This window comes from Bemisia tabaci, chromosome 3 (genome assembly GCF_918797505.1).
Source record: "Bemisia tabaci chromosome 3, PGI_BMITA_v3".
Taxonomy (NCBI): Eukaryota; Metazoa; Arthropoda; class Insecta; order Hemiptera; family Aleyrodidae; genus Bemisia; species Bemisia tabaci.
This window is the reverse complement of record NC_092795.1, coordinates 53,870,690-53,896,538: the sequence shown is the minus strand read 5'-3', so window position 1 is coordinate 53,896,538 and position 25,849 is coordinate 53,870,690. Positions and strand designations below refer to the sequence as shown.

Here is a 25,849-nt window from a genome sequence, read left to right as displayed (position 1 = left end):
ATGTTATTAATAATCATTGATAATATCATGTGATGTTGACAAGAAAAAGATCGAGCAGAGTGGAATTTAGGACCTACGAGGAGGCCAAGCGATGCAGCTCCCTCCTCCTCAGGGATTTGCCAACTCGCCGCACAGTGGATCGAGTCAATAGGAGCGATCGGACCACATTAGGAAACTTTAAAAGCTTATAACTCCGTTTATACAGAATTTCGAGGTTCTAAAAGTGGTTCCATTAGTTTCCTCCTTCTGAAAACACCCCTCAAAATTTAGAATGTGACGAAATAAACATGAAAATTTGCGGTTTTAGTCAAAAATTTCATGACCGACCTCTCTAACTGACTCGATTCACTGTGCGCCCTCCCCTTTCGTGTGCCCCTGGCCCGCCCATCTTACGAATTTCACCACCAGATCTTTGAAATCCCTCTTTCAGTCCTGGTTCGAATAGAAATAAATCGGGCAAGGTGGCGAAAACTAGAGGAGGGGGAGGAGCTTCAATTTTTTAGGCGCCTTGAATGGAAGACTTACTGTCACTACGGGCCACTCAATACACATTCAAGCTTTAAAGAATACACAAAAAAGGGAGACATGGCTAAAAATGTGAAACACAAAACCAAAACGCTACTGCCACCACTCAGCCAAATCAAGTTCAGCGAACATTGTATTAAACAATGTCTAAAAGGTAGTAGTACTGAATATGGCACACGGACTTTATATTCACTTTTTTACGTCCAAAGACTTTTCGTCCACAATTTGTACGTCCACAGTTCTAAAGCCCACACTATTGTTAATTCCATTACTTAAACGTCCACTAAGTTAAGTCCACAAATGTAAAGTCCACTAAAATCAAAGTCGAGCGTTATATTTTAGTCCGTGTGTAAAATTATATTGACAATATCGAAATGCGAAAATTAAGAGAGAATGAGGTGTTGTTATCGTAACTCATGTTTTAAATGAAATGTTAATTTCTTCTTTTGATTCATCTTTTCAAATTGTCTTTAGTAAATACTTGGTTTCATTTCTATACTTGAAATTTCCGATATAAAATATGCCTTAAATGTACATTCCTTTTTTTTTTTTTTTAAATGAAATTGATTATTTCATTTTAAAAACATTTACATTTTCAAAACGTGGTAAATATTTGTAAAACCTTTTCCAAGCAATGGCATCGATATGAATCTCAATGAGCCGTAGTTGCGATGAAAGAAACTATACAAAAATTAATAGAAGAGGAAAAAAACTAAGAAGCACGCAATTTTATGTTCTTATCTTATTTGTACATCGACCTTCTTGAGTCAAATACGTCCAATTTTGAGCATTTAGTTGCGCTTACACCACGCTGCAGCACAGTAAAAGCCCAAAACATAAAAGAATAAATTTGAATGCGTTGGAAATCATTAAATTTGACACGGAACCACTATTATATTTACAAAAAACACATTATATTTTCCAGTAATACATATTTATTTTTCATCAGTTTAAAAGGGAATAATCAATGCAGAGAGTTCAAACATTTCAAAATCATGAGTTGAAAAACGCTGACTCCGCGAGTTTAAATATTAGAACCTAACACAAAGCGGAGCGGCGGGTTAGCAGCGCAGAACGCGTACTGGCGCCTACAAACCTAACGGGATACTTCACGCATTGCGCAACGCGTGAAGCATCCCGTTAGGTTTGTAGGCGCCTGTGTGCGTGTCACGCTGGTTGCCTGCCGCGCCGCAAAGTTTTAAGCAACTATTTCGCGTCAGAGGCGTTGCACAGTATCCTGTAAGATTGAAGGCGCACGAAATAACTAGTCAAAGAGGACTTTCAATTATTTAGACTGCATCTGTTACTGAAAAATGTTTAATTTGGCATTGGAGCGTTTCCTAAGCTCCCGCTTTGGTTTTCATTTTATCATATCCGTACACTGTACACATGAACATATGTTTTTATCTGCTCTTAAAGTCTGTTCTCTTTCATGACTTGATTCATGAATGAAATGTTTTTAAGAATGAAGGTAGCCGTAGTATGCATTTATTTTTGAGGTGGTTCCTGTCATTTAAATGAGAAGAAAAAAATGTGGACACAATTTGGACAATTTTGGACATATTCATGGTTGGACATTAAATTATGTGGACTTAACAAAGATTGGACTTAACGTTTAGTGAACATAAATAGCGGTTGACATTTATTTAATGGACGAAAGGTAGGTGGACATAAAGTCCTGGAAGCCTGAATATATCGGTATGTGGAGTGTAGCCAAGTGCAAGAAATAATGTAACTTTTTTTTTTGAAAAAACTTACATTTTATGGATAAAATATAAAATGTAAGTAAGTTTATTAATAAAATGTAAGTTTTTTTTAAAAAAAAAAAATGTAATATTATTTCTAGCACTTGGCTACACTCCACATACCGACTCAGCCATAAAATAAATAAATAAAATAAAAATGAAAAAATAAGTCTGGCTTAAACAAGTTTTTATGATTAGACAAAAAATGTGTTTCACTTGCAGAACTATTTCATTTTAGTAAGAGCTTTTTAAATTCAGGTGAAGTTTCTTTTAACTCGAGGAAATGTATCTTAATCATCGACGAAAAATTTAATTTTCTTTGAAATAAAAAAAAACTCCATTTGAAAAAAAGAAGAATAATTAGTACAAAATAATTTCTTGCGGTAGAATAAATGTTTCCTCCACTCTAACACACAGTTTTGAACCCAAACATGTTCTTTGAACCGCAGAAATTAATTCTTTCTCAAAAATAGATTCCCTTTTTTTCAGTCATGTTTTCAACGCCTCGCGAACTCATCCGAGACAACGCACTGTTCAAAGAGCGATGGTTGTTCCAAGTTCGACGGAGGTCACCTGAATCACAATTCGGCGATACATGTAAGATCGGTTCGCATGATACAGTGAGCTGAACTCGTCTTTTGATTAGTCTAAACACATCGTGATGACGGGATTGATCCTGAACTACGGCGAAAGTATTTTCGGAGCATTATCTTCGCGCTTCATGCGAGGCTCATTCCAAGTTAAGTACGAGATACGTCAACTCAAATTGAAAAGTCGCCAGAAAAGCTCTTAAGTTGAAAATAAGAAACTCGGAGATTTTACAAAGGCACGTACTTCATTAGCCACAAAGAGAGGAGACATGCCTATTACTTAAAGTACTTCAGGAGAATCATTAAGGTGCTCCTCGAATAAATAACTATTAGAACTCCCCGGTGATTATGTTGCCTATGCGAGAAATTGAAGGCGAACTTCAGATGGACGATACCTTTCGATACGTAAACAGCATCATTCATGGGTTTAAATGGAGTGGGGTTAATGCGTGTTTTTCGAGTAGATAGCTCTTTGAATTCTTCCGTAAGTTTGTTGCCTATGTGGCGAAATTGAAGGCGCTCAAAATTTTTTGAAAAGAGGCATGAGATACACTGACCCATGCCAAGGCAACGGTCCTGAAAATATTTAAATTATGTCGACTGAGTTACTCAACATACATGGATGAATAACCCAAAAATAACAATAGTGCAAATTACGTACCTGAAATTTTAATTCCTCGTTATCTTCTTTCACTTTGTCCAGCTGATTGGTGAGTTCTAACTTCTTCTTCAATTGCGTTTTCAAACAACGCTCGAATACCTGCGGACAAAATAAAAAATAAAAGTCGTCAAAAGAGAGAATGGTGATTATTGTTTTATAAACGAAGAAAAACTTATGTTGTTTCTCCTTAAAGAACATAATTATAAATTGCAAGGTTAGATTGAAAACATTCATTTTATCATTCCCTGACTTTCCCCTGACTTCTTCTAATGAAATTCCCTGACATTTTTCGATAACGTAAAGGCACTTAATTCATGTGGCCAAAACGAAGGCACAACAACGCGATCAGCTGGCTCGTCGAAACCCCATTTTTACGCGGAACCCGGCTCCATAGAAATTTCCCTGATTTTTCCCAGTCGAGTTGCAATCCCTGACTTTTCCCGGTTTTCCCGGTCGCAAGCCACCCTGTCTATCTTGCGAGTTGACAAAAACGCAAAACATACGGGGAAGGGGGGCAGAATTCGAAGATTTTTATGATGGCAATGCGACTGAAACTAAATGTGAATGGCCTTTTTTTTACTTGATGATTACTTCAGCCCTGGTAAAGAAAGTCATTTTGTTTAACTTCCGAGACTTTTTCAAAGCCCAAAAAACCCCTTGGAATCAGAATGAAACCGATTCCGGATCTAGAACCGGAACCAACTATAACCTTGAGAGAATCAGAGCTGGAACCGGAACCATTATTTTCCCCATCTTCAAAACTGGAACCGGAAAAGGTTCCGAAATTCCTGCGGATTCGCAGCCCTCGCAGTGACACCTTCATGGGGTAGTGTGGGTTCTTCCACGTACAACTTTCTCCCTCCCAGGTGGAAACTCGGCCCGGGATACCGCGCTTAGGAAAAACGCCGTATGAACTTTCAGACGTTGCCAAATCTCCTTTGATAAAATACGCATTTTCAGGGGGGGGGGGGGGATTTTTTCAGAGACTTTCATGCGCAATCGAAGCGCTGAGTAAAAGAAGGGCATTTCTTAGTTGCGGTGTCTCACAGTGTCGCGGCGTGCTTTGCGATGTATCGATTGATACGCCATTCAAACCTATGAAAAAAGATCGATTATCAGGGCGTTCGCAGCGAACACCTTAGTAATCGATTCTTTACCATAGCTTCAAATGGCGATACATCGATAATCGATCCTTCACGCCACGCCACTGGTGTCTCAGTGGTTCCGTTAATGTTTCACGCACTATAATTAAAGCAAATGCGTGGAATTCATTCAAACTTTTGCAGAGTTTTCTTCGTGATTTTACAATGCTGGAAAACTAAAAATAGAGAATTCACCCGATGGTTTCCTCTCCGAAATCTAAATTAGCAGTGGAGATTCTAAATCACCGCGACCAAGAAAAGCCCTTCCTGCATTTATTTTACATCCGCCTCGATTTAATCTAGAGTGTCCAATTTCAAGAAAAAACATTGGTAAATTTCCTTGAAAATGTATGTTATATCGGGAGAAATACGGCAACATCCGGATATTCGAGAGGCGTTTTCCTTGGAACGGCCGTACACCCGAAGCAAAATTGCCGAAATAAAATCGCCCGAAAACAGCTGCTGGATTCTCACTTCTCAGGCACGGATATTATGGTGTTCGGAATAGCTGTGCGCGCTGTGCACGCGACCGATCTGAACTTCCCCGAAACTTCGGGCAGGTCAAAGGCATGATGACTAGGAATCCGCGATACGGTGATGTGGAGGCGTGAAAATTTGTGAAATCGATATCTGGTCATGTCGGGAGTTGGGAGGTAATAACGTAAAGTTACGGGAAGACCAGCAGGTCGATTGTTGAATCGTTATCGAATGATTCTGATCGATAACTCCCTGTCTTCACAATGCTATATATCGATCAAGGTCATTCGATAACGATTCAACAATCGACCCGCAGTTAAATCTCTACCCTTCGATCAAACGGACGAGGCGTTGCGTCGGAGGTGAGGGCGTGCGTCCGTGCGTGTTGGGAGTTAGGAAAACAATTCATCGATCTGATGGATATGATTCCTTTACAAATCGCAACAACAGACCGTCCTTGGTTTGTTCTAGTTTAAGAGGCTGAAATAAGGGCGTCCTACTTGAGAGGGAAGAAGGGTAACTCTGCCGTGCTACGTAAAAACGCCGTACGAACATTCGAGAGTTGCCGAATTTCCCCGTATAAACACTGAAAAAACGAGATTAGGGCTGGGCCCTAGAATTGCTTCACCTCCACCGCCACAGGGCAGGCCCTGCGGGGTAAGGCCCAGCCCTACCTGACAGTGTGCAGCTCTTACCAGGTAGGCTGAACCTGAAGTAGGTAGATTTTGGCTCTACGCGCGTCCGGGCCTGCCCTATGGCGGTGGAGGTGAAGCAATTTTACCTACCCGGTTAGGGCTGGGACCTTCGGTGCAGGTACCAGCCCTAAACTCGTTTTTCCGTTAAAACACGTATTTTTGACGACATTCGTGCACATTTTTCTTCGAAATTTCCACATATTTTAGATTAAATTGCGTGCGAGATCGTCTTAAAATTTCGGAAATAAATATTCACAATTTTCCCCGTGATTTCGGTTTTTATCGAAGGAAATTTGGCAACGTCTGAGGGCTCATACGGCGTTCTTCCTTAGCACGGCAGAATTGAGGTCAAAAGAGGAAGGCGCACACACTGTCGTGCTGAGGAATAACGCCGTATGAGCCTTCAGACGCTGCCATCATTATTTCGATAAAAATGAATGTACTTGGAAAATTCTGCATGGTTTTCTTCCAGTTTTTCAGAAAATTTTGATCGGAATTTGATCTAAAATATTCGTAAATTTCAAGGAAAAATATGCGTACTTTTCTCCAAAAATAAATATTTTATAGGGAGGAATTTGTCAACATTTGAATGCTCCGACGGCGTTCTTCCTTAGCACGGCACCACAGAGTTGCGCCTATTCTGCAAATGCTTCAGGACTTCCTTGATTTTACCTCTCTGTTAGCAGACTATTCTGTACAAATTTCAAGCTATAAAGTTGACTTGATTTCCTCTTGGAAATAATAAAATAGGAACGGGCATTTTGAAACATTGCAATGGAGATATGTGGTTTCCCACTTTGAGTATCAAAATACGGCGCATACATCAAAACAATTTGGTGTAATTTACTTTGCTCTTCAAGTGTGAATTGATACACGATAAAACGGAGGTACATTAAGTGAGGCTAAGCCGAGAAACTGCAGACAGCTTTCAACAGTGTTTTAGCTGAGATGGATTCAACACCCACGATCAAGGCCGCGTAATCAAAGCAACCTCACAGTTAAAAGAGAGACAACTACACAACATGCGGGACGCAATGAAGATGGGAGCTTCTGTGATGCTGTGCGGTGACAAGTAGGTACAGCCAGCATGTGAATAGCAGACGATCACATACTTGCCACACTCAACGACCGAGAAATAGCATTTGACTCCTACTATTCAGTTTTTATCGCAGTGCCTATCACTTCTGAGCGGAGAATTTCAACACAAATCCTACGACCCACAGCTGAAGAATTGGTCAGTGTGCTGCTCATAGATTCGTGTTTTGACGCTTGATTCTTTTAGACTAGCTAAAAATAATACGATCTGCCCGAACAGCAACTCCCTACGCTCAATTTCAACCGAGATATCGCGCTTTGAAAAATTCGGTTCATGACGTCATCCACGGCGGTAGTGACAACCTTGGTTTCTTCCACCTTTGCGGCGAACATTTGCACTGGCTACTCAACGATAAACTCAGATGAAAGAGGTGGAAAAAACCAAGGAAGTCACTACCGTCGTGGGTGACGTCATGAACCCGACTATCCTGAGGGATATCTCGGTTAATAATGAACGTAGGAAGTTTGTATTTGGATTGGACAGATCTCATTATTTCTGGCTAATCTACAAGAATCAAGCATCAAAACATGATTCTGTGACCAGCGCAACTGACCCATTCGTCAAAATTCAAAATTCTGCAAACTGCAGGTTGTGTAGTGTGCACGCGGTAGTAAGTCAACGATTCAAATTATCTGCGTTTATTATCGAAATGTCGTGTGCTAAATTGAAAAAGTTTCAAGTTTGGATATCGGCCTCTTAGGAGGCGCGGCTGGTGCGAATGGAATAGATTCATCCATGTCTATTTATTTTCTTATTTCGTACGCGTCATCAGAGAGATGATACATTAAAAAAATATTAAGAATGGAGGGAATAAATCACCTATTTGAGTAGGAGATAGAGCAGTCCTCTGATGGATGAAATTATTATTTTTTGCGCTAGGACAAAAATTCTACTGATCCGATGTCTTCAAGTCAAGCAGCCATACTCTACTGAAGACATAAAAAAAACTATCTTTTGATTTAAAGTTAATTGTGCGTAAGAATTGAGCCGCCTAAGTTTTCCTGAAAAGTAAAAATGAAACTCTGACAACATGGAGACCTGACAAACAGAAAAAAAAACCCCGAGATGTTAGTTGTTGATATCGCGACACCATTCAAGGTCAATCTTGCGCCGCGCACAATTAGAAAAACAGGCAACCTTTCATTCTATTTGATTTGAATGGTGAATGGCGGCACTGTTGCCAACCAAGTGGGAGCCATTACGAAATCATTCGATGAATTGAGGCGCAAAATCGCCAAGACTCTTTGCATCGGAAACATACTGGGGGAACAATAATATGACAAACGGGAGGAACCATACCATCAGAGGTGGATCCAGCAATTTGACAACACCGGAATCCCTCCACTTCAACCTATGTTAAATAATCGATTCTGTCGGAGCAGCTGGCCCCTCCAGGAAACGATACATTTTAATAGGTTTAAACGAAGGAAAGACATGTTACAAATTCGCTGGATCCGCCAATGGAACCTCTAAAAATGCTCGATAGGGATGAAGACTAAAATAACGAGACATCAAAACGTCGTAAAGAGATCACTGAAAAAAGTACTCAACTACGGTGCCGATGCGAGGGGTAGAAAAGTTGCATAAGCCACTACGCCTGGCTTCCTAAGAAAACGTCCAGTCCTCGGCCACATCCAATGGCGATTTTGCAAGTTGGTGACATTGTTTTCACTCCATTTGAATCCATTAAAAATATCGATTATAGGCGACGCAGCCTCGTCACGAATCGGTTGTTTTACACACATTTAAATGGAGGAAAATCAGGGTTGCCAAATTTCAAGAATCGATTGTTTTACATACATTTAAATGGAGGAAAATCAGGGTTGCCACATTTCAAGAATCGATTATTTTACATGCATTTAAATGGAGGAAAACGTTGCCGACATTCAAGAATCGCCGCATCCATCGTGAAGAACATCTAAATAACTCGCTGCTAGTACCCTGCTTCAAACCTCGAATGCGATTATTCGGGTTTTCTTGGATAGTTTTTCCCCCGGTAAAACTCGAACTAAAAAGCTGCATTGCCGGGGCGTTCTGCATTTGAGGAGGAACGAAAAACCACACGAGAGAGATGTGGGTCAGCGATGAGGCCTGATAAGCTGAACTTGTGTGTCAAAGTAGGGAGATTGATGGGGCTGGGATGCTGCGGCTGCGGAGGCGTCCGTCCTCGTGTCAAGACCACGACTGTTGTGCTAAGGAAGAACGTCGTATGAACATTCGAGAGTTGCCAAATTTCCGTCGATAAAATGTTTATTATTGAGGAAAGTTATGAATATTTTTCCTTGAAATTTTCAGGAACTTCAGGTGAAATTGCGAGCAAAATTATCTTAAAAATTGGAAAGAATATATTCAGAATTTTACCAAGAAATTCGTGTTTAATCAAAGGAAATTCGGCAACGCCGGCGGTTCATACGGCGTTTTTCCTTACCACGGCAGACGAGAGAACCAGACTTTTCTGCAAGGTCATCGGTGCAACTGGGCACAGGGCATTCCATGTGTCCCATGCGTCGCTGAACGAATTTTATTGCCCAGAGACCGCGAGCAAACAGAGAGCTGGTAAATATATGCAAGTGTCGCCCAGTAGTGTGGCGCGCTTCGCGATATATCGATTGATCTACCATTTAAACCTATGGAAAATGATCGATGAACAGGGTGTTCGCAATGAACACCTTAATTATCGATTATTTACCAGTTTCAAATAGGGAAATACTGATAACAGATCGTTCACGCATCCACAGGTGTCACCCGATGCCCCCCCCCCCCCCCAGGGCCGCGCTCACGCTCCGGGCTGTTCGTTCAGAATGGGGCACTTACACCGCCTGTTAACAAGGAAGACCCTGGTAAAATTGGCAGTAGAATCTGTGTTCCAAAATACCATAGACCTAAAGCCGCTGTAAGATTTCAATAGCTTCTATAGCCGGCTGCACAATTTCTTAGGCCTTTTACAGCCGATGGCGATTGAGCAACAGCCATGCGATAAAGTGTATGCTACATGTTACTGATTACGGATGCTAGGACTTAGTGAGTTTTTGGACTACCGCTCTATTTTTGGGCCGTAGTATCTTGATTTATTTTGCGCGGAAAGCTCCGTACTTTTGAAGGATGCCTGCCATTCCTAATATGTTGGAGCGCCTTCAATTTCGTATGATACTGTGCAATACCTCTGGTGTGAAATAGTTGCTTCAAGCGCCGTGGCACGCTGCGGCGCGGCGGGCGGGCAGCCAGCGCGAAAAGCGCCTTAGCGCCTACAAACCTAACAGGGATACTTCACGCATTGCGCCATGCGTGAAGTATCCCTGTTAGGTTTGTAGGCGCTGGTGCGCGCTTATCGCTGGCAGCACGCCGCTCCGCTCTGTGTTATGCTCCAATATAATCTTGCGGAGTCAGCGTTTTTCAACTCATGATTTTGAAATCTTTGCACATCCTGTATGGATTATTCTCATTTTAATAGATGAAAAAATATGTATTAAAGGAAAATATAATGTGTGTTTTGTGAATATTATGTTGGCTCCGTATCGAACTTAATGATTTCCAAAGCACACGAATTTCTACACAATTTCTTTTAGCCTTTTATAGCCGATGGCGATAAAGTGTAAAGCCCGGCGATAGGAACTATAGCCCACCTGCATACTTTTTTATCGCTTCGTATAGCCCGGCTATATGATTTGCTCCGCTTTCTACAGCCAGCTATATGATTTTCTATTGCCTCCTTTAGCCGGCTATAAGAATTCCTATGGTATTTTGAAACGCAACTCCTATCGCCAATTTTTACCACGGGAACGCTGTATGTGCATTCAAATGTTGCCAAATTTCCTACGACAAAATGTTTCTTTTTGAGGAAGGTTATGCGCATTTTTTTAAAGTTTTCACATAATAGATTAAATTACGAACAAAATTGTCTAGAAACTATTCAAAATTTTTCCAGTAAATTCGTTGTAAACTGAAAAAAATTTGGCAACGTTTGAAGGCTCATACGGCGTTTTTCTAAAACACGGTAGTATGGGCCTCGACAGACAATTAAAGTTACTTATTTGCCGAGTTACCGATGATGATATGAGATCAGTAACTCCAGAAATGAAGTTTGATAGAATGGACCAAGAGGTGTTTCAGCGGAATAATTTACTATGAAGTCCTCAAAAGACTCTTCAAAATAGGTTTCGTGATTAAGAATCTCCGGAATTTCACTTCGACTATACAGAAGGACTTATTTGTTTCATGTTGAGCAGTATAGCAGTACATGCCATTTTCTGCATGATGATTGACATTCGATCATTTTTGGGCTGACACCCCGGCGGCAAAAAAATTCAGGATATCGGAATATATTTTTGGGTTGAAGCTGTCTCTGCATGAATGATTCAGCAAAATGTTTTCTCTTTCTACTCTTTCTAAACAGGCATCAAGATCATTTCTTCTTCGAGGACCATGAACTAGTTAACATGAACAGAGGGCTTGAAAACCTGAGTGCAGGAGACATTGAAGTCATGTACGACTAGGCGGTTAACTGTTTATCTTTTGTCTCTCTCTGTGTCAATGATAGTGACGATGACAATGTTCGAAAGACTCCTCTTCAATAGGAGAAACTCAATGATCAACACTCGGCCAATGGGACGTATCACATAGTTGCCAAAACGATCGATAATGCTATCGTTCATTGGAACATCATTGGTTGCTATAAAACCGATCAGGGGAGCTAAGAATTGCGCTGCAATTTTACATTGTTTCCAGAAAGCGAAAGTCGTGCAATTTTCAGCAACCGATTCACAGTGGATCGAGTCAATGGGAGAGGTTGGACGAAATTTGGATGTTTTAAAAGCTTAAAACTCCGTTTACACAAATCTCTCACATCTGAAGTACATCAGATGTAAGTACTGAAGTTTCAGATGTGTGATCCGAACCTCGACAGCTGGACCCAAAGTGTTCAGACGCTCAATCCGAAAACTTCAGAGATCCATATGACCTAAACTTCGGGTCCCACGCACGAAGTTTTTTTCTCCGTTCAGAAACATTTAATGCGCATTCAAAGTTTTCGACAAGATGTACTACCCAAAGAGGCCCTTGGTGAAACTGCAAAAGTGCGTATCTCGGTTGCAGTGTTTCAAAATCTCCGCTCAAACTTTATTTTTTAGAGAGACCCAACCGACATTATGACTTGAAATTTTTCCAGAAAATTCATCACACGCGGAGAATAAAGAATCCTTGAAGTTTTCAAGAAATGACGTTCGGTAGTTCCCGACGTAGAAAATAAAGTATGACAGCAAGTCTGCGACGCCGGAAACCGAGATGCGCGTTTCTGCAGTTTCACCGTTTTTTTTGTCCTCACGAAATCACGACAGTGAACAGTGAAGCAACGACAAACGGCTCTCATTTTCAGCGTGTGAACTTGACATTGGACATGTGTTCCGTTTTTAAAACAGAATCTCCGGACGAGATGATTACGTAACGTAGGCGCGGAGGGGTTGGCGAAATCGGTCCGTTCCTAACCTCCGATGCACGGCTCGACGACTCAGCGAGAGTTCATTAGCAGATCCGATGGGGCACCGTTACTTTTCATTAGTTCATTACTACCAACCATCAAAATTCTATTATATTTCAGTGGTAGGATTTTTACGGGATGAGCGAATTAGGGTCGCTCGAAAAGTCGGGAGGATGCAAGGATTGCAGACGGCCTGGGCATCGGTCCCGGGTCGCGGCTGGGGGCAGACACAAAAACCGACTGCTAAAATAATCGCCCATTAATGGAGTCGTAAAAAAGTGGTTCATGAGCCGCCAAGAAACGGGGCAACGAGAGCCACAGCTGTTCCGAAGATCTTCCGCCTGCTTTCTCACAGACGCCCGACCAAAATCACCGTGTTGCCGTCTCGCGTGCAGTCCCAAGTTAACTTCGTTTTGCAATTAGGAACTACAATTGGATTACATTTTGCAATAAGGAACCACTATTTCTAGCTCATTTTAGAAACAACATATCGTCACCTTCCAGGCAAAGTATCACAAGCGCCATGCGACGTTTAAAAATTTCCGCCGCAATTTAATTTCTTTACTGAGAAATTGTTGGTTGAATCTGTTTGGAAATTTCACTAAATTTTATCGGTAGCACAAAGAAAATTTAGTGAAATTTTCCGACAGCTTCGTTGAACAATTTCTCTGTAAAAAAATAAAAAGGCGGCGGAAATTTTTAAACGTCGCATGGCGCTTGTGATACTTTGCCTGGAAGGTGACGATATGTGCCATTGGTTTCCCTATGCGGATATGCGGTTTTATGAAAGAGCCAGAGATAGTGGTTCCTTATTGCAAAATGCAATCCAATTAATGTGTCGATTAAGAAACAACGTATAAGCCATTAGTTTCCCTATGCACATGAGTGCTTTTGCAAAAGAGTCAGGTATTGTGGTTAATGGAGAATTTGCACCCACAAATTTTATTACTTCATCTGCGAGAGTGCCTTATGGGCTGAGTTTGCAGTATTTGTCATAATTTTTTTCGGACATGGGAAATTGGAGGAAAATAGATTTAAAAATGAAAAAATTTGCCGCCTTGTGACGTCATCAGGCGGAATTTTCGATTGAAACACATTTATTTTAGCAGATTAGCTAATTTTGTCGTATTTTCTCCAATAATTGTCCAATTTAGAAACCCAGGATATCCTCGTACTCGATTGTCCTAGCCGAGTCATTTTAAAGATGAAATTCACAAAATTCCCAACACCTGCAAACATCGGCGGTTACAGCAAATTGGCAACATTGTTTTTCTCCATTAGTACCTATGGAAATTGATCGATTCTTCGAGGGGCCAGGTGCCCTGACAAGAATCGATTATTTAACAAAGGTTTAAATGGAGGAAGTCCGGTGTTGCCAAATCGCTGGATCCGCCTCTGCCTGCAAATTTTCTATTATTGCAAGACGAAGTCCAAATCATTGTCAGTTACTCCTGTAGCATTGCAGTAAGACATCACATTATAGGCGCAGCTGTAGTAATCTTCTGGGGATAGCGCGACCCTCAATTTTTACTTTTTCTTCTCAATTTTCCAATTCAAAGGGGGGTCTCCATGGAAAAATATACCTCTCTTAGATAGATTTTCAGGCTGCTAATGCATCAGAGATGTATTGAGTTCTGTGTACGTTCGTCATTGCGCAGTTGCACGACAAAGGGCACATTCCGCTGGGTTAGTGAAAGTGCAATGTCATAAGTATACTTTCACTTTTACCCCTGTAAACATTTCATTTTCAAAGGGCCCAGCTTACAAGTGGTAGGTTTCGCACACACATGCAAAATGTACCATATTTTGTTCATTTAACGTGCAAAAATACTCTTTTAGATATTCGAGTTCATAATAATTGAACCGAGTGAAAATTCAAAACCTATCCTGTCCGTCGCATTCATTCCACTGTGATTTTGGAGTCAAATAATGACGCTTTGCTTTCTTAAGATTGAGATCGTTGAAAATTTCTCTGCAGAAATTTCATAAAGAAAATAAAAGCCGCAGACAATTATCGGCTTTACAGAATTTCACTCCGAAATTGTGAACAGTGCAGGTTCCGAATTCTGACTCTTAAAGTGCAAAAAGAGAGGCGGCGTAGCCTTACCTGATTCCTGTAGACAGTGGTAATTAGATGTCGCTGGAGTTCGACCGGGTTGAACTCGTTGAGGATGGCTCGAAGCTTTTCGCCGCTGAAAGACATCCCCTTGGGCAGCTTCATCTTGAGGCACGGCGAGCTGACGATCCCGTCGAGAGCACCTACGTTCCCGAAACGGTCGACCGTCTCATTGGAATGTATTACTTTATCACTATCACTAGTCGTCACAGCCCGTGAATTGATACTACTACTACCTAATAAAACAGCGGAGCCGCTATCGCCCGACGGATTCCTACTCCTCGCCAGTCGAGGCTGAGGATAAATTTTAGATTTCGAATTCTTTGGTACAGAAAATATATCTCTATCACTAGCACTATTATTAGTTGAGTTACTAAGACTATTTATTATATTAGCGTGATTGAGCTTTCGAGAGACCGGGTCCGAGGGCCGGAACTTGAGGTCCAGGGAGTTGGACTGGTCGAGGAAGTCGTCCCTGAGGGAGCCGCCGAACGTGGACGAGAGGAGACGTTGAGCCGGGGTCTCGTAGATGTGGCCCCCGTTGGGTACCGGGGCCGGCTCGACTGGTACGAAGTAAGAGTTGCCGGCGGCGGAGGCGCGTGGGAGCCTCTTGAACCCCTCGAAGGATGGCTTGAGCGGGGTGGAGCTTTCCGCTTTGCTCGAGATGGCGTAGTTGAGCTGCTCCTCGAGGTGGTGTTTCTCGTTGGAGAGGTAGTCCAGCTCGGCGTGGAGGTGGGTCGTCTCGGCCAGGTTGGAGAGGTTCTCGGCCTCCATCTCGGCGATGCGGTCGAGGAGGGCGTCCCGCTCCTTCTTGAGGTTGGAGATCTCGATCTGGAGGATGTCCTGGGACTTGCGGCTCCCGCAGTGCCACTGCCGGGTGGTGGCCTCCTTGGCCTCGCGGACGGAGGCCGTGGCGGAGGCGAGGTCGTCGAGGCTCCGGGACTTGCGGGGCGGCTCCTCGAGGGAGGGCGTGAGCTTCTGCTGGAGCTGCTCGACCTCGAGCCGGAGCTTGGTGCCCTTCTGGTGGATGACGTCTAGGAGGTTCCAGAGCTCGTCGTCCGTCTCCTTGCTCTTGCGGGAGCTGGCGGTGGAGTGCTCCTTGCTCTCGGTGCAGAAGCCCGAGTCCTGGACGGCCGAGCCGGTGGAGCTCGAGCCCTCGCCGCTCTTGGGGCCCTTCCCGTTGGAGTTGCTCCGGCTCCGCGGGACCAGGGAGGGGGCGACCGAGTCCTCCCGGGAGTGCTGCCCCAGCTTCCGCCGCACCCGGACCCCCGGCTCCCACTTGGAGCCCGAGCTGGCGCCCCCGTTCGGCACCGGGATGTGGGAACTGGTCGGCGTCGTCGTGATGGCCATCTTTTGACGCAGGTGCGGGAATGTTTCCATGACCAGATCCCGAAACTCCAGCAATGCTCCGACCTCATTCTGCAGCTCCTGTCAACACAACCAACACCAATCTATTATTCGATCATCGCACCATGCCAAAACATATGCACAAAGAATAATCTATGGCTTTATAAACCAATTAGTAGCTCATATGAAACACCACTAATAATCGTAAACAGAGAAACAACTTAAAACGGGACTAAGGCCGCAAATAATAAAAAGAAACACATAAAAACACACATAAACACATAAAATTTGAGTCTCACAATATCAACGGTGAGGCTCATAGTGTCTTTTCTTTTAATTTTTCTTGTTTTGCCGGTTGAAAATGCGGGTGTGATCCCTGCGAAACGTCCCGGGTTTTTTATTTTATTTTATGGGTTTCTTTGTATTATTTGCGGCCTTAGTCCCGTTTTAAGTTGTTTATCTGTTAATGTTTCGGGCCGATTAAGTTGTTTTTTCTATCAATAGTTGTGGAAGAACTAATGATTTACGGTCTCTGAACCATACTAAGGTATCTCGTACCCGGTGTTCGAAACGCACAGGCGCCAACGCGCCAAATGCGCCTCAGAAATTGGTCATGGCGCCTGAAAAATGAAGCCTCTGTGCCAACGTGGCCCTAAGAGACCGCCCCCCTCAAAAAATCCTAATTTTTCTGTTTAGTGTTTTTTCGAACGTTACAGGTTACAGCTACTAGTTCTATGACTAAAACGCATCTAGATTCTAACTTTTCACTAAATGCGCCGTGATAGATAGGCAAAAAGTCAATTTGGCCCCTAACAATCAAGCTTGATGGGCCACATGGCTCCTGAGACTCAAAGGTGAGTTTCGAACCATCACTAAGGTATATGTGCCATTATACATGTTGCTTTTAGTACTATTAGTAGTGTTCCATAAGAACCACTAATTGGTTTATAAGCCATGGCTTTTTCTCAGTGTGGAATAGACGAGTGTTGGTGATTTTGCCAACGTTTGCTCGTAATTCAAGGAGCAAAAAAAAAGAGGAAGCATGAGTGGCTTTCATATTCTGATGGTCCGAAAGAAGCTTAGTTACCCACAAGCATCAACATATGCGATCAGTTTTGTGAAAAGGAACCCCGTCTCCCAAATTGGAAAATTGAGCATCCAACAGAAAACTGAAGAACGATAAGAGATGAAGTCGCGGCGCATGAGACGAATCGGTTTTTTTTTACTTTTCAAGCTTTTCCAGAACGTCACAGAACCAAGGTCAGGGGGTACTCCATTCACCGGATGAATGAATAAACTTGACGCATTAAAACTCGATTTGCCTTGAAATTGACCCGCGTTGAGTGTCATTCGATTTAACAATCATTCGTGAGGGTACTGTAAAAAAAGCTCATTCTTCAATGTCGTGGCGATCGCCGGTGAAACGAACACTGTCCGTTATTTTTTGCTACTCCATGAACATTGTAAACGGCAGGATCGCGTCAATTAAAATTACGCCGACATCGAGGCGATAAATAAACACGGCGGTAGAATGTAACCCCCCGCCTCCTCCTCCGCTGCACTTGGGATTTTCATAAATACGCCTACAGGAAGAATAATTATTCATGAGACACTGCTGCTGGCCGGAGCGGATCAAATAATTAGTCATCTCTTTCTTCGTTAGCGAGTTTTTATGCAATACCTTCACGATAACGTGAACAATTATTGCTATACCTAATGGAGATTTACGCTGAAGGAACGCTTGTTTTTAGGGGTATTTTTTCTTCTTTTTTAATTGCCCACTTCAACAAGAGCACTTCTACGGACTGCAACCTACGCCGTGTCATTTTTTCATCTGACGATTTCATTACTGGAGATAAACATGAATGTTCTTCACATTGCTATTTGGATCGCATTCAGCAAGAATCAGTGTGATTGCAGTGCTTCCACAATCGTGCAACTTCTTATTTCCTTTTGAAAATACTCAATTTCTGTACAGTATTAAAATGTACACAATTATTTTCCTTTAAAATTAACAATTGTTTTGTGGGAGGCAAAAAATATTTGTTATTCTGAGAGATTTATTTCGATGATTATGAGGAATCAACATTCTTACAACATTGTAATCACGCTGGTTCCTTTTTGCTAAATACGAGCTATTTATCCTTCAATCAGAGACCACACTTGGATCGCATTTAGCAAAAAGGAACCAGCGCGATTAGTGTTGTAAAAATGTTGCTCCTTCATGATTATCAAAGAAATCTCCCAGAATGGCAAATAGTTATGGCTTTCCCACCAAAATATTGTTAATTTTAAAGAAAAATAATTGTGTACATTTCAATACTGATGTACATGTAAAGACAATTTTTAAAAGAGAAGTTGCACGATTTTGAAAACACTGTAATCGGGCTGGTTCATTTTTTGCTGTATCGTAGAGTCTTAAAAATTCGAAATCCCCTGGGTTTATCATGGGTTCCTTTATTCAAATGTTTTCTGTGCTGCTGGGGAAGAGAATACAGGGATGGTTCGTAAGAAAAACTATTCGTTAAAAACGTTACCTAAAAGTTAAAGTTTTGACCGTCATTACCGGGAAATGCCAACATTTCCTGTATTTCTCTTCCATTCCTGCCTAAACTTTTCAGAAGATCTCAACATTTACCGTGTTACCGTGTATTTTTTAAGTCCTTTCATAATTACCTGCTATTAACATGGTAAGTGATAAATGTCCTGTGCTTCCCTGGTCTCTAAAACCCTATTCAATTTGTATATTGTATCAATTCAAATCAATATTGTATCAATTCAATTTCTATTTGTATTTGTAATTTGTAATAACTGGTGGCTGCCTATGCATTCACATTTAAAATAAAAAGGAGGAGGCAGAGGAAACCCACTGATGGTGCTTGATTTAAGAGCAGCTAATGTTCGATTATTAATACTTGATCCACGATTGGTCAATGCCCTTGATCGACAACTGACAATGAAATATAGATAGGGCTTTGTCGATTAAGGTCATTTGACAAAGGAGCGATAGACATTCGAAAATCGACCCACTGGTCAATAAAAAAGTTACGATCAAACCTGCACACGTTGATCACCACTCATTCATTACAATGGTGTCATTATTGCCCGGAATTTTAAAGGATTTATCCCGCTAATTTTTCGAATCCACAATGACCCGAGTGTTAGAAACCTTATGAAACAAAACCGGAATACTAAAAACACAATGCAGGAGTTCATCAGCACGTCGATCAAGCCGACTAATTCTGGGTAGCAAGCAGTGGCGTGGCGTGCGTGATCGATTTTCGATATTTCTCCATTTGAATCTATGGTAAAGAATCGATTTTTAAAGGGTTCGTTGCAAACATCATGTTTATCGATCCTTTCCCATAGGTTTAAATAGTAGATCAATCGATATATCCCAAAACACGCCACGCCACGCCATTAGTAGGAAGAGAGAGTAGATGTTCTCAGTTCTCCTTCACATCCGTTTACATATGTATACGTACAATCGCAGTATATATGAGCTGTTCGCAGTAACATACACGAGAGATACCAAAAGACATGGACGCAAAGGTCAACGACCTGCCTTCATTTTAAGTGTAACGTAATAATTTAATTCCTTTTTTGGGGCGTTAATCCTTTTGTAGCTCTTTTGTTAATTGGTTCGTGAAAATGATAATTAATGCGGAAGACAATGGAGCAATTTTAAACGAAGTCAAAAATCAGATAAGGCGTTCGAATTCCCGGAGTAATGGTTTCTGCTGAAAGTTAATTAGAATGCAGCGTTTAGGATCGAATCTCTCATTAAGATGTCAAACTATGGGCATGCTTCCTTACAGGAGACAGCTCGAAAATAAAGGGGTGTGATAGAACGATAAAGAAACTTGTCAGGTTAGGCATTACGGAATGCGTGCACTGATGGCTATTAATACCCCGAAAAGGAGAAGCGGACCTGACACATGCAGCAAGATATCTATCAATGAAGTCTGATTTGAAGTCTGTGAATAGTAATTGACTAGATTTTAAAACGGAATGATTGAATGAATTTTAGAGGAATGTGAGGAGAAAAAAATGATGGTAAAAGAGAGTTTCCTCAGCCGATAATGTGAAAAACGATGCAGATAAACGCTAAGGATATTTCTTCCACGGCAATGTAGAGAGTATTCTTCGGCCTCCGCAGTTTCGAGCGACAGGGATTTAGCCTCGGCACTATGACATTGCGCGTTCGCAGTATGTAACTCTCTGAAAACTAGGCGCGGTTGCGTTGCTCTTGTTAACATTCATCGTTTTCGTAAAATTTTCAAAAATTTAACGCTTTCCCAGTAGCATTTTCAAAAATTTAACACTTGCGCAGTGGTTTTCACCAGAGTTCAACGCTTCCGCAATAGTTTTCGAATAATCATTGCGTTCGCACCATTTATTTTATTTTTCTTTTACTATTTGTTTTACAAAATATTAACAGCCTTCATCGGCTCTCTAATCTTCAGGACGATTGAATAGTTCGACGCAGTTTTATTTATTTGATGAAACCTTTACATTTAGTGATTTTCTGGTTTCTTAATTTTAAGATTTAATGCGCTCGGTAGTATATATGGCCTGGCAAACAGGGAAAGGTATGCCCTGATCACTCTTAGAAGTAGTAAAAGAAGAAGAAGAGGAGGAAGAAGAAGAAGTAGAAAAAGATCAGCATCCTTGTCATGATTTTTCGTAAAAATCTGTGCGTTGAGCGTCTACTCTACAGAACAAAACCAAATGTTTTATTTAAGTATAACCGGACGTTCGATTCATGTAATCGAACTTCTTTCGTCGGTTCTTTTAACCTCATAAGGTTGGTTATAAACGAGCTGAATACTTGGGATGATACAGATCACCAGGTTCTCCTTCCTTTTGTGAATATGCAATTCAATCTGCTTGGATGTCAAAGCCATTCATTATATCACGTGTTTCGCCTCATCCAACTTTCCTACTCTCGCGTTAAAGTTCCTGAGTCAGTCTGAGATCAAGCTCTTTTCCATTGTTGTGGATATGCGAGAAAGTTTTGTTGCTTAAATTGTGACCAGATCTGTGAAAAGGGACCGCATCTTCCGAGAAAAAATTCCCTGGACTATGAACTTTGCGGGAAAAACAATCGCGGGGAGCGCCTGCAAAACTATAGGTATACTTCAAGCACAAGCCCGCCTCTCCAAGCAGTCGAGCCAACGGCGGAGCTCGATCTCTAGTCTCGCAAAATAAATTATGCTAAATATACTACTTATTACACTAAATTATACTAATTATACTAATTCCTCTACGCGGCTGCCAACTACTGAGGAACGCTACATATCAAAAATAGTAGAGCAACCACGCTCAAGTTATTTAAGAGATGGATGGATTCAAAAGCCTACGGGTGCACGCAAAAGGAAGCATATTCGTCTCTGATTGCAACGTTGTGTACCAATTTTTATGTTTTATTTTTGTATACCGTTTTTAAAAAGCTACACACAGTTTTTCAACGAATTTCCCTAAATGATCGCAAAGATAAGCATCGAAAATTTCGACGCGATATTTTCGTTCATTCTATTTTCTTTTTGTGTAACAAAACAAAAAAATTAAATATCCTCCGAGTTTCTGAATCGTTACAATGAGGACACGTATTTTCCCTCTACTTTCGGTAAAAACCGGAGTAGATAGCAAGAATGATGACACGTAATCCTGGTTTAACGGTGACTTCGGCGTCGCGCGAGCCAAGGAAGGAAACGCGGTGGAGTCATCTTCGCAGTGTGACGCGCCTTCCATTCGGCTAGCGGCAATGTGCCTATACACTCATGGTCGAATAGTTATCTCGTTACGCCTGCCGTAAATGAAATAAAAAATCAACGCTTGCACGCGGAAAAAAAGGTATTCTTATCTCCGAATACAACGTTGCAAATCTCTACTCATTTTTTATTTTTTTTTTATATTTTTTTTTTAAAAACCTACGCACAGTTTTTGTAGAAGTTTCCGGGAAATTCCCGGAATAATTTGAAATCAAATCACAAAAAAACTTCGACGCGATATTTTCGTTCGTTCTGTTTTCCTTTTATTGAACCAAAATTAATTTTACGCGAAAAAAATTTCAGAATCGCAGCATCGTTTAAACATCGTCCGGGTTGCTGAAATCGTTGACATTAAGATACGTATTAACCCTTTAATCGTGGCAAAACCCGGGCAGGGCTCGTCAAAAGAAATGACGCGTGGTCCTAATTTTGCGGCGATTTTACCGTCGCGCAAGCCGGGGAAGGGAGCTCACAATCAGTCGAGTCTCCAGTCATCTTCACAATGTGATGCGCCTTCAATCTAGTTAGCGGCAATATGCCTATACCCGTGGTCGCAATTAACCCTCGCATTGCGTTTGGTGCAATGCGAGAAGTATTTATGCAGTCTTGTAGGCGCTAATATAGGTTTGATGCCGACCGCACCGTGTTCGGCGCGATTATTTGAACTAACGTTAGGATAATCGCGGCATCGAAAAATGGGGGCTTAAAAGGCCCATGTTATGTTTCGACGCCGTATGAGCAGTCCAACGTTGCCTCGTTTCTCCCAATGAAACATTTTTCCTGAGAAAAGTTAGAAAAGTGTTCTATGTTCGCTTTTTTAGATTGAATGGACCACTAAACAAGTTAAGCATTTAAGCACTCTGATACTTGATTCTTCAATAGAATGTCATGCAGAACACGATTCGCGCAACGAAAACTACTGAAATCAACTTCTAGCTGAACTATCAATGTTTTTATTGTCCATTGGTTACGGGTACTAAATTCAAGGGGACGGAGCCACCTAGTAATATCTGAAGAAATTTTGTTTTCAGTGTCAGCATTTTATTCCCCCGGCCTACGCAGTACATGAACGCGGTGATCGTTGGTTCGTGAACATTCTCTGCGCTCCTGACCCTTCCCAGCTCTCCTGCTCTGATTTCCACCCACTTACAAAATTAAAAGCAAACGCCGAAAAATCAAATGAAAGAACGTGTGATTAATTGGTTTAAATTTTGCATTAAGGAGCCACAATCTCTGGCTTTCCCATCAAAGTACAAATCTGCAAAGGGAAACCAATGGCATGTATGATGTTCCTAAAATGGGCCAGAAATGGTTCATTCTTATTGCTAAGTGCAATCTAATTAATACACATTTTTTCACGAATAAACTCGAAGGCGAGCCATACTGCCAGCGCGTCCTAAGGCAAAACGCCATATGAGCCTTCAGGCGTTGCCAAATTTCCTTTGATAAATCACGTACTTTCGGAAAAATTTATAAACATATTCCTTTCAATTTTTCAAGGAATTTCCCTCGTAATTCGATCTAAATAGTGTAAAAATTTCAAAGACAAATATTGACGACTTTTCTCAAAAATAAACATTTTATCCGGAGAAATTCGGCAACTCTCGAATGCTCATACGGCGTTCTTCCTTAGCACGGCAGCATGTGGCTCGGGAAAAACTTTCACGGGCTCATCGGTTGAAAACCTCGGGAGCAGGAATGCGGCATGACGCGGGGCACGTCCCGTTGGAGAGGGGGGCTAACTGCACCGGCGTTGACCACCTGTGGGTTTTCACGATTTTCAGCATGGAGGCGCAAAGAGAGTGTTTGTTTTGGTTATTTGTCCGGTCGTAAAAAAATGAGCGAGGCCCGTTCCCGGCCGCGGGCGAGAAGCGGGGATCCCATTAAAAAATGATGGAAACCGTTAGGAGAGTTTTGAATAATGAATTGGCGGCTACGGCGAGCACTCTAGGCTCGCCTCCGATCCTCAATTACAGCGCCACCGTTCACCTCCTCGTCAGATCGCTCCCGTCCTAAGGAGAAACCACGTATGAACCTCCTCACCTTGCCAAATTCCCGTTGACGAATTACGCATTTCTGCCGTGCAGCGCAAAAACGTTGTAGACGCCATTTTACAGTTTTGCGAAACAATGTATCATACCAGAAAACATTGTACCGAGTGAAAGGCTCGTAAGAATTTCCGCTTGACGCTTTTCCCAACGTTTCGAATTTATGTTTCATGCCAAGGGCGACATCTCTGCCGTGCAACGCAAAAACGCCGCGTAAACGCCATTCTACAGTTTTGCGAAACAATGTATCATGGCAGAAAAACTTGTGTACCTTGGGACAATGTTTTTACAGAATTCTTTCGCAAATACTTTCAAGAACTTAACCTGAAAATTTGAGGTGCACATGTAAAACAGTTTTTTTTTATTTTATAAAGTGTTAAGTTCCAAAAAACGAGGGAAAATCTTGACGGATTTACGGTGTTCTTGCTTAGCACGGTAGATTTACGGGAAAATTTGCAAATATTTTTCGCAAGGTTGCCACAGAATTTGGAAGAAGCAATTCCCGGACATTTCCCTGATTTCCCTGACACATTTGAGTAAAATTCCTTGACGATCCAGGATATGCCAACTGGTTAAAGAGACATAATTTGAATAAGTTTAACGGCAAAATTTGTTGCTCAAAACGTCAAACCCATTCTAAAAGGCAAATAAAGATGAATTGAACATTTTCCTTTATTTGATTAACTTAAAACTTTTTTGAAAACCGATTACATAGCACTTACTTTCTTATTGTTCTGTACGCACTATGGCCATTTCATTTTTGGCGCAAAGGGTCGGCGATTTAAAAAAATGAGCAATATGCAACAACATAATGAACATTTTCCCCCTGTCACTTTCATCAGTTTCCCTGACATTTCCAGGTTTTCTATGACTTTTTTAAATTCCCTGACATTTCCTGATATTCCCGGTTTCCCTGATTGCGCATCTGTAATTGGATAGTTTCCGAAAATTTCAGGGAAAAATATTCATTACCTTCCGCAAATATAAATATCTTGTGAGAGGGAATTTGGCAACATTCGAATGCTTGTACGTTGTTTTTCATTAGCATGGTAGATCGGGCCCCAGCCAGTCCTGCCACCCTTCCGCCCCGTCTCGGGTGGGTCTTCCGAGATGTAGCGGGACGGATAATTTCATCCAATCATCGACTATTTCCACTCGAAGACAAAAAATCTCGGAGACCTCGGACCAGCGCGACAATAAAGTATTACAGAGACTCCGCACTGCTGCTTCCCCAGGTTATAAAAGTCACTTTCGGCAGTCAACACTAAAATTCACAAATGGACGTATTTCTATCAAACGGAACTATGTGCATTAAGACATGAGCCCTAAGACCCATAAGAATACATGCATGACAGGGCTCACATCATAATGCACATAGTTCCGTTTGGTAGAGTACGTCCAAATGATGAATGATGACCGAAGCGCTGAGCTGCTAGGTTTGCTTACAAGCAGTGTTCTGCCTTCCCCCTAAAATTTTAGGAGCCACCTTGGCCGGAAAGCCCAATTTGTAGGAGCCATCTACTAATTTTTAGGAGCCAAATTGAATTTTAGCATACGGGCCAAGGCGAATGAAAATTTGCAGAGGGCATGAATGCGGAGCTGCGTACGGTGCGTATAGAGAGCGCTTCATTGCTACCGCTGCTTCCGATTGCAAGTTCAATCTGTCAAATTTTTTAGGCGCTTGATGCCCCCCCCCCCCAATTTTTGGGCGCCAAGGCCCGATTTTTAGGCGCATTTAGCACATGGTGCCCGGGGAAGGCAGAACACCTTACAAGAGCTATTTAAGAAAACTTATGCAACTTGCCATTGCGCCAAGAATTCCTACACATGATATTTTCCTGGTTTCCGTGGAAATATTCCCTGATTAAAATAACCCAGGATTTTCTCTGATTTTCCTTTAAATTCAGTGGGACAAAACGAGATTATTTATCGCAACTAGGGGCTAATATACACTTTTTCATCATTTAACGCCTGTGTATCAACATTTTTCAACACTTTGGTTTGGATTATCGATGAAAACATGACTTATCGTTTATCGAAATGGCCAGACCATAGATACCTACTGCACGAGATCTTGCCCAACTCTACCGGAAAAGTAGCGGAATAATGAATTGGACTTCGTTTCGCAATCAGAAAGCACAATTTCTAGCTCATCCGTAA

General features: G+C 41.8%; 1 protein-coding gene across 1 annotated transcript in view; it reads right to left on the bottom strand.

The window, feature by feature from the left end:
* The window catches only part of jvl (javelin-like), a 254,717-nt gene that overhangs the window by 13,742 nt on the left and 215,126 nt on the right, over window positions 1-25,849 (bottom strand). Inside the window, exons 4-5 of the mRNA XM_019045446.2 lie at window positions 14,512-15,948; window positions 3,522-3,620 (exon numbers count right to left, since the gene is read on the bottom strand). Of these exons, the coding sequence (XP_018900991.2) occupies window positions 3,522-3,620; window positions 14,512-15,948 (1,536 nt within the window). The remainder of the gene's footprint in view (window positions 1-3,521; window positions 3,621-14,511; window positions 15,949-25,849) is intronic.